The sequence below is a fragment of the Xenopus tropicalis genome, chromosome 2 (genome assembly GCF_000004195.4).
Source record: "Xenopus tropicalis strain Nigerian chromosome 2, UCB_Xtro_10.0, whole genome shotgun sequence".
Lineage (NCBI taxonomy): Eukaryota > Metazoa > Chordata > Amphibia > Anura > Pipidae > Xenopus > Xenopus tropicalis.
Window position 1 is genome coordinate 93,430,548 of NC_030678.2, and position 14,810 is coordinate 93,445,357.

Genomic DNA, 14,810 nt, shown 5'->3' on the forward strand with positions numbered 1-14,810 from the left:
TACCCCTGCAAGAACAGGGCATTACTTCTGGAGTTTTGTAACTACAGACATATTGTGGCTCATATTTTAATACTGGGTAAACCTATCTCTGTGCAGTAACTCATGATTACAACTTTACACTTATTCCAGTTGACTGCAAGAAGAATAATAAAAGGAAATGTGTACTTAGGGGCCAGGCTGTGGGTTATGTGCTCATTGTTAATTTGCTTTTTAGAAAACTGTTACATGTCCAAACTATCCAGTTCTAATTTGCAATCCCATCATCAAAGTGGTCTTGTATTAGGCACACAACGACAAATTTAATGACAGTAGTCCATGTTAATTTCAGTTATCTGGCTGCTAGCCATTTAATTAGATTGATACAGAGAAATGTGGGGGGCCCATGCAGTTTCAGGTTAGCAAGTAGCCCTGGACTCTGGTCCGGCTGTTTTTTGTTAAAGATAAATTTGTCTCTGCTATGTAGAAATCTATAATCGATTGTTTTAAAGAAATTATTTTGCTGACTTTTTCCTCCCAGGCAAAGGAGGTCACTGATAATAAATAAAAAAGCTGGTATGAAAGAAAGAGTATTATTTATCTCTCCTGTAACAATGAGATAATTATTTTTGTAGCAAGCTAAAACAAATTATTCTTGTAATCTCTGGTATAACATAAACTCATATGTAAAAACTGGTGACACTTGATGTAAAGCAAATGTACTGTGACAAATCTTTGCACTATGTAGAGGGCAGTAGGACCCTTCACTACTAAGCTAAGTACAGCTCCCCTATTGCGTAATGCATACCTGATATGACAAAGCTAAGCCTAGCAGATCTTTTGGCTTGCTCTGTTTCTCCAGCTCCCAAATATGTACCCACTCTAATACAGGAAGCCAGGCTTAGTGCCAGTGAAATCTGAAATATATTAGAAATTGTAATTAATACAATTTGGTATATCCAGCATGTATGCAAAACAGAAATAAATAACAATGGTAAGCACAAGAGATCTGCAACAATATACAATTATTACCTTTTTCAAAATGTTAATAACTATGAGCAATGACTATCACCAATATCAACCAGTGAGTATTATCAATCAGTTGGTTCTGGTGGCCCAACATCAGAAAAGATGTACTAGTATTCTATGTGAATGGGAAATCACTCCTGCTGGGAGACTGACGCCATCATAGAACCTCCCAAAGGATGTAAGTGCCTCACATATTCAGGGCCGGATCTTAAGATAGGACGCCCCTTGGCCCCTCATAACTTTGCCCCCCCCCCCCATACTCCCACCCGTTCGCACACACCTCTCCTCTCCCCACCGATTGCTGGACTGGGTGGGAGATTCAAATATTTGTCAATCTCCTGCCCAGTCCCAAATTTATTTTTTGCCACCCTAGGACCGGGACTTTGTGGCCTGCCAATAAATCCGGACCTGCACATGTTGGCTGCCAACCCACTGCTCAATTCTGTATTTGGTGCACAGGTATAGGAGAAAGGGTTGATGCAGGTATGGAGGAGGCATGTGCAGGGTCCCTATCATTTAAACGTGACTTTTGTTCCTTAAAAAGAAAATAATTACTCCCTATATACAAAATATGTTACTGTTTTCCAGAATGCATATTCTTTATGAGCCATGCCTGTTCTCAGACTGATTATTTCTTCCAAAGGCACAGTATAATTAATCTTGTATACAAATTAAAAGTGTTTACAATAAGAGATTAGAGGGTACAGAATCTGAAAGCAATCACCCTATAAGCAATTACTCTATAAGCCATTAGGCATTTTGTGTTTCCTAATGTACTCACATTATACTGATAAATAATGTACTGATTGTACCTTGTTGAGAAGGTTCATGATTTGGTGCATAATTGATTGTCCTCCAAGTTCTACTAAGTTAATGAGGCCTAAAGTGAGAGAAAATGTAATATAACACAAGTCGTATGTCATTACTAAAATTGTTAATTGCCAACATGTTTCTTTTAATTACCTGATAAAATGATTGCAATTTCAAAGGTCCACCACTTCAGACTTAACATAATCATGGTAGGGAGTGCAAGGGCAAAGAAACTGCCCCAGTCTTTTAGGCATTCTTTTGTCCAGCCTAAGAGCAAGAATACATATTGAATGCAAAATAGTAATACAAATTTTTGTAATTGAGTTATTTAGGGAGTTAAGGTGCAATGCAATCCCCGTAGGTGGGGATATCGGGGGAAGATCCGCTCGCTTGGCGACATCGCCAAGCGAGCGGATCTGCTCGTGTATGGCCACCTTAAGGGTCCAAGGTTGAAGTCCATATTACACACGGGGCAGATCTCAGCCTGTGGAAATGTGCAGGCCGAGAATCAGCCCCAACACTTCCAACAAAGCTTTCTTCTTTTGCCTGCACCTGAGAGAGCTAATGCAAACATTGGGGCTTATTCTCTGCCTGTGCCTTTCTGCAGGCTAAAATCAGCCCCTGTGTGGCATTTGCCTTAAAATCCATCAGAAAACTCCTTTTGGGTTATTAGCTGTCATTCAGGATATGAAGCTGCTGTGATCTGGGTGAAAGATATGCTTTTGGTGGGGTAACACAGATGTATCATTTCTATCTCTGTTATTGCTAAATATAAGGTAAACAAAGTCCTCCTTGGCCAACAGGACACTATCATGATAACTCTTGAGCTGGCCATATACTCAAACATATACATCACTGATATGGCTTATCCAAGCATTTGGCCCATCGGGACAATGATCAGATCATAAGTGCCGCTATGCAGGCAATCAATGTGCAGATGCGTTCCTTGATCCAACGGGAAAATCAAATCTGTCTGATTGACATCTGCCTGGATTCTGCCAGAATTTACTTGGGTATGCCCACTAGAGGGCCTCATACAGGGGTAGATAATCTGTAAATCGGGCTGAAGGAGCCAAATTGGTATCTTAAATCTACACGTGTATGGCCATCTTTACTTTGTTTTGTCTGTTCTTGCTCAAAAGCCTGATCATTACCAGAAAAGGAGAAAATACATAATGCAGAATGTCACTCCAACAGTGAAGCTAACAAAACATTATAAAAAGGTATACCTGGCCATGTATCCACATGAATTTTTCTGATCCATATATAAAAAAACAAAATGATCACTTTAGATACGATAGAAACTGTCACGGCAATCGCAGCACCACTTTAAAAAAAAAAAAAAAAAAAAAAAGGAATATGTTAAGGCAGCTTATCTTTCTTCCAGGTAGTATGCAGCATTTCAAAATAATTCTCTAATCACTAGTATCTGTCACCCTGATTAGTTCTGTAGGACACACTGCTCTGACCACCCATTTACCCAATAAGAGTATAGCCAGTAAGTGAGTACCTTGTATAAGATGCTGAGATCTGCTCATAGCCATTCTTTTACTGAATTATATTGAGTTATATTGAGGTTATGATGTAAAATCCAACCTATGGTCAGGGTCCTCCCTTAGCTCACAAAATGGGTCCAGATATAGAAAAATATGAATTCAGCCATACTTCCAAGAATATCTAGGAATGCAAATACATATTCACCCCAAAGCTCACCCTTAATGGCCTTCAGACTAAGCTTTTCTCCCAGGGGCATAACTGATGTAAGGGTTACCTTCTAGTCCTGCTACCTATCTTAAATGTGCTGTGCTTTATAGGCTGAGTTTAGCTAAAGAACAAAGACAAACGGGTGATTAGTTGCCGTGATTTTTAAAAACCCTGTTGCGGCAATGGCTATAATAATGGCATGAGCGGACTATTACCCTAATTACCCCATTTTTTTTCACCCTTAGTCCTTAAATGCTTGCATTGATTGTCAAACATCAAAATGAATAGGACCAACGCTTAAGTACATTTCTCTGTAAAATGTATTCTATTCCTAAAATAAACTTGGTTCAACCCTGCACACTTCATAAAACTGTCGATTTCAATATTAAAAAACACATTATAGTTTGATTGTGTACCAATACATTTCAATAAAAATGTTTTTTTAAAAACTTGGTAAAGTGAGTGGATCCAATAAGAAACTAGTTGTGGTGTTCTCTAAACATAAAATAAAAACATGCAGTATAATATCAATAGAGATGGTTCAGATCCATTTTTTGGGAGATTTGGCTGAATTCTTTATTGAACGGGAATCCTAATTTCAATTAGGGCAAAAAGGGGTGAAAAAAATGTGCATGTAGACTGTGGACAAAAAAAATGACATTTCCTTAATCTTGTGACCTAAAGTCACGTGATTTTAAAGGTTCTGATTTGATACGGATGAATCCAGTGAAAAAGGCAACATTTCATTGCATCTCTAAATATCAATGAAGTTGAAATTAAAAAAACAGAATATTCTATTTATGTTCTATTACTCTTCCCTGTGATCTGACATTTTCTCTACAACTTATCCAAGGCATTAATGAAACTGTGGTTTTACAAACAATCCAGACTTATAAGATAACGTGTTGCTGAAAATAACTAAAAATACAATTAACAAGACAATATGAATTGTAAGAAAACGACATTCAAACTGCTATAAATCGTATATGTTTCTTAGAATTTTCACGTACCATCTAACATTCCCATTTAGATGATGAAAAATGCTGAGATTTCACTTACTAGGTACATTCCTTCCTGTGTGAGACTCAAGAACTACACTGCAACCTGGAGGTCTAAGAGTTTTGGCTCGGGTACTATTATACAGATTAGTTAAGGTGAGTTTTTATCACATGTCCCTGTACTAGAAGATAATTTAGTGAGCCCCAGCCAGTGACAATGCCCATTAGCCCTTTATTTCCACCACAGAACAATATAATATTTTTTAAATTTAGCTCCACTTGTATCTATCTTTTGAGTGGATCATTGATGACAAGTTCTGATGATGATTACAGTGAAATTAATCATGATGCCAAAATTACACAAGCCTCAAATGAAAAGTAACAGCAAGACAACTAACCTACGGCTGGTAAGCAGCATTCTCATTGGTGAATTCTCTTTCATCTGTAATGATGTTTTTGATCATCTACTTTAGGGAACTATCAGTGGTTGGATTTCCCTTGTTCTAGACCACATGGAAAACCATATTTAATATGTTCAAAATGCATAATTGTTCCATGTAATAATATTACTTTAAACTTTAGCATTTGTTAGATATACTGCATACCTACTCCCCACAACCCTACAAACATCCCTCAGCTTCTGCATATTTCATCATTTATGTATGTAATAGCATATAGTGCTGCTCCTATTATGCTGAACTTTTTCTTGCTATTATTTTAATAATCATTTTATCCATGAGACCCCTGCCCTGCACTAGTAAAAGTTGTATGTTTACTTCAGAAAGTCTACTATAATTTATATAAATAAGCTGCTATGTAGCCATGGAGGCAGCCATTCAAAGGAGAAAAGGCACAGGCACATAGCAGATAACAGATAAAACACTATTGTATTCTACAGAACTTATCTGTTATCTGCTATGTAACCTGTGCCTTTTCTCCTTTTTTCCAGCTTGAATGGCTGCCCCCGTGGCTACACAGCAGCTTATTATATAAATTATAGTAGTGTTACTGTAGCAAACACACCAGTTTTACCAGTGCAGGGCAACAGTGCATTATATTTTTATTACTTTAAAGCTCTTTCATTTTTTGGTGTTACTGTTCCTTTAAGTTGCATAGCTTTGAAGTGGTTGCAAACATTGCTCCCCGTGGAGTTACATATATTTCTAAAGTTAAACATGTAACCTATAAACATATAACATATAAACATATAACTATCATTCTGAGATGAAATCTGAGTAATATGCCTTTTCTTTCGCTAAACTCAGCCAGTTCCAGGGTATTTTACTTTCTTACAACTACTAACAAGCAATGCAGTTCAACCGTGCCAAGAGATGGCAAAGAGTTTTGGTAGTGTAATAGTTTAACTCAGTGTACTCACATGACTCCAATTTTCAGTACAAACAGCAAGACGTAATTCAATATACCATTAATTATACATGCCAAAAAACTCACAACAACTTGTGGCCAAATAATCCCCTGTAAGGAAATCAATAGAGAGAAGATATTTCATGATTTGGGTTGAGGAGAGGCAAACCTCATGGAAACATTTTTATATCTGTGCAGAGTAAGGGCAAAAGAAAACAAAACTGCTCTTTTATTAAAGTGGACCTGTCACCCAGACATAAAAAGCTGTATAATAAAAGTCCTTTTCAAATTAAACAAAAAGCCCAAATTCATTTTTATATGAACACATCCAAACCCATTATAAAGGCATTTAAAAATCCCAGCTGTCAATCATATATTGCCTGCCCCGCCTCTATGCCTTAGGCATAGAGGCGGGGCAGACAAGTACTTTAACTTTCAATTCAGCTCACACTTTCCCCCTCCCTCCTCACCATCTAATTGTGTAGCCAGTGCATGGGCATGGGCACCAGGTCCCCCCATACTGGCACATACACAAGATTTTGGGGTGATACAAAGCTTGCCTTAATAACTGTGTCCACAAAATGGCACCTGCCTATTTGATGAGATTGTGTAATTCCAGGACTGAAGGAAACATGATTTATATCACTATAGTGTAAGTGAAGTTTATTTTGCTTAACAAACACAATAGAAAATAATTTCAAATTATTTCTTAGGGTGACAGGTCCCCTTTAAAGGAAATGTGTTACCTGTGGGACACTGTAAAAAGAAAACGCCATGTTTTATGTTTCTTTTACGCAGCACTTTTCTTATTTACTGGATTAGAAAGTGGAAACTGGTGATTCCATGGGTTTTGATCACTGCAGTTTTCCACGAAACCCTCTTCTAATATCTTTGAACAGTAGATGTTCTAGTTAGTACTAGTTAGTATTGTGTGTTCTAACTATGCAGCAGAAGCTTCATGTACCATTCTGGGAAACATTTCAGGTAAGTTTTGCACTGGTGATATTTCAGGACAAAATACTCTAGAGACTGTGAGGTTTACTGAGACACTGTTTGAAGAGAAATGGCACGCACTCCTTGGTCCACTAAAACTTGTCTTTATTGTAGAGATCTTAAAACAAAAAGGTCCTGACGCGTTTTGTATACAAAAGATACGTAGTCATAGGCACAAATTTCAAATGAACACAAACAGCTATTTAAAATACAAAAGGGGAAATGACATCAACATTCCAATTAATGCATATGCTAATTATTAACCCCTTATAGATGTTTTCATGATCTCCTAAAAACATTGGTTTTACAAATATAAAGTGAGATACAACAATTTCATACTGGAATGCATCTATTGCTACTTTTTAAACAAAATGTATACAAATATAATAAATAAATACAATGTTGCAAAATTTATACAATTGACATTATCCATTAAAACTTCAGGGAATGTAGCCAAAGTGAGCCAAACAGCGCCACCTATTGGTCAGACACAGCACATTACATCAAATTTTAAATTCAAACCTTTTGGCTGCCGAGTATCTAAATGAAATATCCAATATGCTTCCCTATGAAGAAGTCTGGATGTTATGTCACCTCCCCTGTTAGAGGGAAATAATCTCTCAACGCCCTGTATTTTTAAAAACTGAGACACTGTGCCACTCCTAGTTAGCAGGCTATAGAGCATTCACCCTGAAGCTATGGAATCATAAAGAAAAACCTAGGTACGGTATCTGTTAATTTCAGCTGGGTTCCTTTAGTCTCATGCCACACTGATGTTTTGACAACCACAGTGTTTTCAGAGCAGTTAGAAGACCCTCATTCATCTGTCAACTCCTGTAGAAAAGCATGGGAAATGCTTATCCTGTGACACTGGCACTGCTCTGTAATGCTTGCTTTGGCATCTCATGCTTCTTAGTGCCAAATGATGACAAAAAATTAAAGGGGAACTCCAGCTTCTGAACCGAAACACAGAAACCCCTAATATACCTAATATCACTGTAATTCCCTGAAATGGTATGAATAAATACCGATTTAATATGCTGAAATGCATCATTTGAAATCATGGCAGTGGAGGAGGGACTAAAACATTGATGTTACAAATTGTAACAACTTCTTCACAGCTTACAGATCATGCATTGCACTGTGATGTTCCTTTCCTTATTGACATCAGGCATGCTGAGGACAGTTGACTACTGTTACATTTTGTTTTGAGTCTCAAAGTAGGGAGCCAGATCAGCAGGAGAACACATGGCTAGGATAAGGTAATTGTTCCAAACCATGTTAATACATTACAAATTACAAATTAACTGATGATTATTGCAAAGTTGCTTAAAAGGAGAAGGAAAGTAATTTTGTCATTTTACTGCCAACAGATTTGCCACATTAGTGCCACCTAGAACAATATATTTATTCTGCAGAAAGCATTAACATACCTGAGTAAACAGCTTTAGAAGCTTTCTCTGTTTGCTTAAGATAGCAGCTGGCATTTTAAGTGGCTTTCTGCCTGCAGCTCTAGCCGTTATAGCTGAGATCACACATTCCTAAAGGAGGGGGGAGGGAGTTTTTAGCATTCTGGTGGGAGGGGGAACAGGAAAGAGGAGAGAACTGCGCAGACTCTGGCCACGGGAATTAAGTATGTTTCTGAGAGAGGAAGTCAGACACTGGAACATCATGTTTACAAAATAAGAGACAAGAAATCATGTGTTTCTTTTGATAGAGGACTCAGTGCAGCATTACTGTAAGTGCTTATGGTTGTATTTACATAGACCTTTCTGATAAACCTTACTTAGTTTTTACCTTTCCTTCTCCTTTAAATTATGTTTGCATTTCAAAAATATCAAGTTGTGTTTGATCACCTCTGTTCTTGCTCAGAGCACCACCAGGGCCGGATTTACCTTTCATACTCCCCTAGGCCCAGCTGCTGTGCCCCCCCCCCCCCCGAATCAGTGGTACTGGGATCCCCCCCCTTAATCGGTGGTGCTGGCTGATACATTAGATAGGTACAAGGAAGGGGAGTTACAGGGGGGGCTGGGAAGTTGTGGGATCCCCCCCCCCTCAATCAGTGGTACTGGCTGATACATTAGATAGGTACAAGGAAGGGGAGTTACAGGGAGAGCTGGGAAGTTGTGGGATCCCCCCCTGAATCAGTTGTGCTGGCTGATAAAAAATGGTTGGGTGGGTATTTAGCAAGTGAGGCAATACAGGGTTATGGGAGATAGCTCTCAGTACAAGTGAGGGAATACAGGGGTAGGGGAGATAGCTCTCAGTACAAGTGAGGGAATACAGGGGTAGGGGGGATAGCTCTCAGTACAAGTGAGGGAATACAGGGTTATGGGAGATAGCTCTCAGTACAAGTGAGGGAATACAGGGGTAGGGGAGATAGCTCTCAGTACAAGTGAGGGAATACAGGGTTATGGGAGATAGCTCTCAGTACAAGTGAGGGAATACAGGGTTATGGGAGATAGCTCTCAGTACAAGTGAGGGAATACAGGGTTATGGGAGATAGCTCTCAGTACAAGTGAGGAATACAGGGGTATGGGAGATAGCTCTCAGTACAAGTGAGGGAATACAGGGGTATGGGAGATAGCTCTCAGTACAAGTGAGGGAATACAGGGGTATGGGAGATAGCTCTCAGTACAAGTGAGGGAATACAGGGTTATGGGAGATAGCTCTCAGTACAAGTGAGGGAATACAGGGGTAGGGGAGATAGCTCTCAGTACAAGTGAGGGAATACAGGGGTAGGGGAGATAGCTCTCAGTACAAGTGAGGGAATACAGGGTTATGGGAGATAGCTCTCAGTACAAGTGAGGGAATACAGGGTTATGGGAGATAGCTCTCAGTACAAGTGAGGGAATACAGGGGTAGGGGGGATAGCTCTCAGTACAAGTGAGGGAATACAGGGGTAGGGGGGATAGCTCTCAGTACAAGTGAGGGAATACAGGGGTATGGGAGATAGCTCTCAGTACAAGTGAGGGAATACAGGGTTATGGGAGATAGCTCTCAGTACAAGTGAGGGAATACAGGGTTATGGGAGATAGCTCTCAGTACAAGTGAGGGAATACAGGGTTATGGGAGATAGCTCTCAGTACAAGTGAGGGAATACAGGGGTAGGGGAGATAGCTCTCAGTACAAGTGAGGGAATACAGGGTATGGGAGATAGCTCTCAGTACAAGTGAGGGAATACAGGGTTTGGGAGATAGCTCTCAGTACAAGTGAGGGAATACAGGGTTATGAGAGATAGCTCTTAGTACAAGTGAGGGAATACAGGGGTATGGGAGATAGCTCTCAGTACAAGTGAGGGAATACAGGGTTATGGGAGATAGCTCTCAGTACAAGTGAGGGAATACAGGGTTATGGGAGATAGCTCTCAGTACAAGTGAGGGAATACAGGGTTATGGGGATATAGCTCTCCAGTACAAGTGAGGGAATACAGGGGTATGGGAGATAGCCTCTCAGTACAAGTGAGGGAATACAGGTTATAGGAGATAGCTCTCAGTACAGTGAGGGAATACAGGGTATAGGAGATAGCTCTCAGTACAAGTGAGGGAATACAGGGGTATGGGAGATAGCTCTCAGTACAAGTGAGGGAATACAGGGTTATGGGAGATAGCTCTCAGTACAAGTGAGGGAATACAGGGTTATAGGAGATAGCTCTCAGTACAAGTGAGGGAATACAGGGTTATAGGAGATAGCTCTCAGTACAAGTGAGGGAATACAGGGGTATGGGAGATAGCTCTCAGTACAAGTGAGGGAATACAGGGTTATGGGAGATAGCTCTCAGTACAAGTGAGGGAATACAGGGGTATGGGAGATAGCTCTCAGTACAAGTGAGGGAATACAGGGGTATGGGAGATAGCTCTCAGTACAAGTGAGGGAATACAGGGGTATGGGAGATAGCTCTCAGTACAAGTGAGGGAATACAGGGTTATGGGAGATAGCTCTCAGTACAAGTGAGGGAATACAGGGGTAGGGAGATAGCTCTTAGTACAAGTGAGGGAATACAGGGGTATGGAGATAGCTCTCAGTACAAGTGAGGGAATACAGGGTTATGGGAGATAGCTCTCAGTACAAGTGAGGGAATACAGGGTTATGGGAGATAGCTCTCAGTACAAGTGAGGGAATACAGGGTTATGGGATATAGCTCTCAGTACAAGTGAGGGAATACAGGGGTATGGGAGATAGCTCTCAGTACAAGTGAGGGAATACAGGGTTATAGGAGATAGCTCTCAGTACAAGTGAGGGAATACAGGGTTATGGGAGATAGCTCTCAGTACTAGTGAGGGAATACAGGGGTATGGGAGATAGCTCTCAGTACAAGTGAGGGAATACAGGGGTAGGGGAGATAGCTCTCAGTACAAGTGAGGGAATACAGGGTTATGGGAGATAGCTCTGAGTACAAGTGAGGGAATACAGGGGTATGGGAGATAGCTCTCAGTACAAGTGAGGGAATACAGGGTTATGGGAGATAGCTCTCAGTACAAGTGAGGGAATACAGGGGTATGGGAGATAGCTCTCAGTACAAGTGAGGGAATACAGGGGTATGGGAGATAGCTCTCAGTACAAGTGAGGAATACAGGGTAAGGGAGATAGCTCTCAGTACAAGTGAGGGAATACAGGGTTTTGGGAGATAGCTCTCAGTACAAGTGAGGGAATACAGGGGTAGGGGAGATAGCTCTAGTACAAGTGAGGGAATACAGGGGTATGGGAATAGCTCTCAGTACAAGTGAGGGAATACAGGGGTTATGGGAGATAGGCTCTCAGTACAAGTGAGGGAATACAGGGTTATGGGAGATAGCTCTCAGTACAAGTGAGGGAATACAGGGTTATGGGATATAGCTCTCAGTACAAGTGAGGGAATACAGGGGTATGGGAGATAAGCTCTCAGTACAAGTGAGGGAATACAGGGTTATAGGAGATAGCTCTCAGTACAAGTGAGGGAATACAGGGTTATGGGAGATAGCTCTTAGTCAAGTGAGGGAATACAGGGGTAGGGGAGATAGCTCTCAGTACAAGTGAGGGAATACAGGGTTATGGGAGATAGCTCTCAGTACAAGTGAGGGAATACAGGATTATGGGAGATAGCTCTCAGTACAAGTGAGGGAATACAGGGGTATGGGAGATAGCTCTCAGTACAAGTGAGGGAATACAGGGGTAGGGGAGATAGCTCTCAGTACAAGTGAGGGAATACAGGGGTATGGGAGATAGCTCTCAGTACAAGTGAGGGAATACAGGGGTATGGGAGATAGCTCTCAGTACAAGTGAGGGAATACAGGGGTATGGGAGATAGCTCTCAGTACAAGTGAGGGAATACAGGGGTATGGGAGATAGCTCTCAGTACAAGTGAGGGAATACAGGGTTATGGGGGATAGCTCTCAGTACAAGTGGGGGAATACAGGGGTATGGGGGATAGCTCTCAGTACAAGTGAGGGAATACAGGGGTATGGGAGATAGCTCTCAGTACAAGTGGGGGAATACAGGGGTATGGGAGATAGCTCTCAGTACAAGTGAGGGAATACAGGGTTATGGGGGATAGCTCTCAGTACAAGTGGGGGAATACAGGGGTATGGGAGATAGCTCTCAGTACAAGTGAGGGAATACAGGGTTATGGGAGATAGCTCTCAGTACAAGTGAGGGAATACAGGGTTATGGGAGATAGCTCTAAGTACAAGTTGATCCAGGGACTGGTCCGATTGCCATCTTGGGGTGAGGAAGGAATTTTTTTCCCCTATGGGGCAAGTTAGAGAGGCTTCAGATGGGTTTTTTTGCCTTCCTCTGGATCAACAGTTAGGCAGGTTATATATAGGCATTATGGTTGAACGTGATGGATGGATGCCTTTTTTTCAACGTAAAGTATTATGTTATTGTGTATATGTATATTTTCTCCACATATCTCCACATTCACAACTCTCCTTTAGTGTACTGAATGTCCTTAAAGGAGAAGGAAAACTAAAATTCACTGGTGGGTGGGTTTACAGAGCCAGCTTACAGACTTGCACCCTCACAATCAGCACCCAGGGTCCCACAGATTTACTAACAGATAGCTGTTTAGAACATTACATCCACTGTCCACATATGTCTAGAAGATTTAACATTTACTGGCATAGGATTGTTTATGTTGTTCAAGTTCAGCAACAGCTTTATATCAGCAGACAAAAGACCAGGTCCATATGTGACTGTACAGTACAGTTAAATAATATAAAATAAACCCCCCTCACTTTTTTTTTTCTTTTTAATTTGTTTAAGCTTTTGTTTAAAATCTGTTTGGTTCACATCATTACATTAGCAGACAGCTCAGTAGCATTATTATTATTTTTATAATGAATTTATCCTACCAACCGAATTGAGGAAAAAAGTACACAACTGTAACTAAGTCCAACCTGCGCTTACCCGTTGCAGCCAGGCAGCCCGCCAGATTCACATGAACTCGCGCTATTTGTGGTGGTGCAGCCTCTCCTTTCTGTGCGTGCTGTGCACTACTCCTAAACACAAGTACTGCGGAGCCTCGCCCACAGTGACGTAACGACGCTCGCATGGCGTGATGACGTCACCGACCAGAAAGTAGATGCGCACAGCAGTTCTGAGGGAGTTGGGGCGGCCGGGCAAGATATTATTTAATTATTTTATGCGGTGCTGCCTGCCGCCCAGCACAAATAAAGAACAGGCTCAGTGCCCAGGTGATGTTAGGGGCGCTTGTTTGCCGCCCCTAACATCTTGCTGCCCTAGGCCCGGGCCTTGGGGGCCTCTCCCAAAATCCGGGCCTGAGCACCACATGGGCCAAGCTTTCATGTGTTATAGGCCTTAAAAAGATTTACTTCAGGAATGAGCCTTTGTATATTAATAGTTAACTTCAAAGAAACACATATTATATAGCTGTACTTTACCTGGTTTTGCAGGTACCGAATTTCGAGATTAAAAAAATTAATTCCCTGCAGAAACCAAAAAAAATATATTTATATTAAGTTGCAGCTGCAATAGGGAAATAAATGTTTATAGTTATGCAGTATATAATCAGTTCTACTTACTACAAGAGCTGGGATACAAGTCAAGACATATAATTCAGCCAACCTGTCCAAAACACAAGATTATTGTAAATTTAGTGCATATTATTAAACAATCAAGACCAATGAAATCAGAACCAATGCAATTGTTTTGTAGCTAACATTTTCAGAGTGAGTATTGAGTCACTTCCATTGCTACTGATGCAACCAATGCAACCTGCTGAGGGAACCCAGGAATTACTCCTATGTTCAGGGAGGTGGTAGCTCCAGGATTCCTTAGTATCAGTAGGCTCACTTGTGCATGATTCCTCAGAGCAGACTGGATAATGCGGCAATGGCACATAATGCAACTATAGGGTAGTAAAGGACTGTGTTTTACAGCAACTGTGTAAGGGGGTAACTAAAGTTATTTTGAATAATTGCAGTGTTTGCCCACTAGGTGGTAGTATTGGGTAATGTTAAGTTAGGTTAAGTAGTTTTAGTTGCAGTTTTAGTGACTAGTCACTAAAGGGAGAGAGAGAAGGGAAATTCTAGAAGGGGGTGGCTAGAAGGGCAGGTATAACAGGGTGTGGCTGTTTATGGCCAATCTGAAACATCTGCAGCAGCAAGACAGGGGCCCTAGGATGCTGGAGCAGCAAGCAAGCAAGAAGGAAGTCACCAGTAGTCTAGTGAGTAGCGTTAGGGTAGCCAGAATAGGGTTCGTTTCTGTGAGAGCTCATCCTAGGAGATGTGAGATAGGTAAGAATAGTTATTATTGGCAGCATGTGCCCCATCAAGGAGGAAGTAGAGTTTAGTACCTTGGCGGGTACCCCACAAGTTAGGGCCAAAGTGTGTAGTTTAGGGTGTAGTAAGAACCCTGGTATTCTTCAAGCTGATGCCCAAGAGGTTGTTTGGAGGGACCCAATAGCACCTAACAAGTCTGGTACCACTGGGCAAA

The 14,810-nt window shown here is 41.1% G+C and overlaps 1 protein-coding gene across 1 annotated transcript in view; it reads right to left on the minus strand.

Moving 5' to 3' along the window:
- Window positions 1–14,810, minus strand: part of LOC100489305 (multidrug and toxin extrusion protein 2) — a 31,529-nt gene that overhangs the window by 7,340 nt on the left and 9,379 nt on the right. Inside the window, exons 5-11 of the mRNA XM_002933834.5 lie at window positions 13,898–13,940; window positions 13,757–13,801; window positions 5,896–5,993; window positions 3,045–3,142; window positions 1,969–2,082; window positions 1,818–1,885; window positions 785–893 (exon numbers count right to left, since the gene is read on the minus strand). Coding sequence (XP_002933880.3) covers window positions 785–893; window positions 1,818–1,885; window positions 1,969–2,082; window positions 3,045–3,142; window positions 5,896–5,993; window positions 13,757–13,801; window positions 13,898–13,940 — 575 coding nt within the window. The remainder of the gene's footprint in view (window positions 1–784; window positions 894–1,817; window positions 1,886–1,968; window positions 2,083–3,044; window positions 3,143–5,895; window positions 5,994–13,756; window positions 13,802–13,897; window positions 13,941–14,810) is intronic.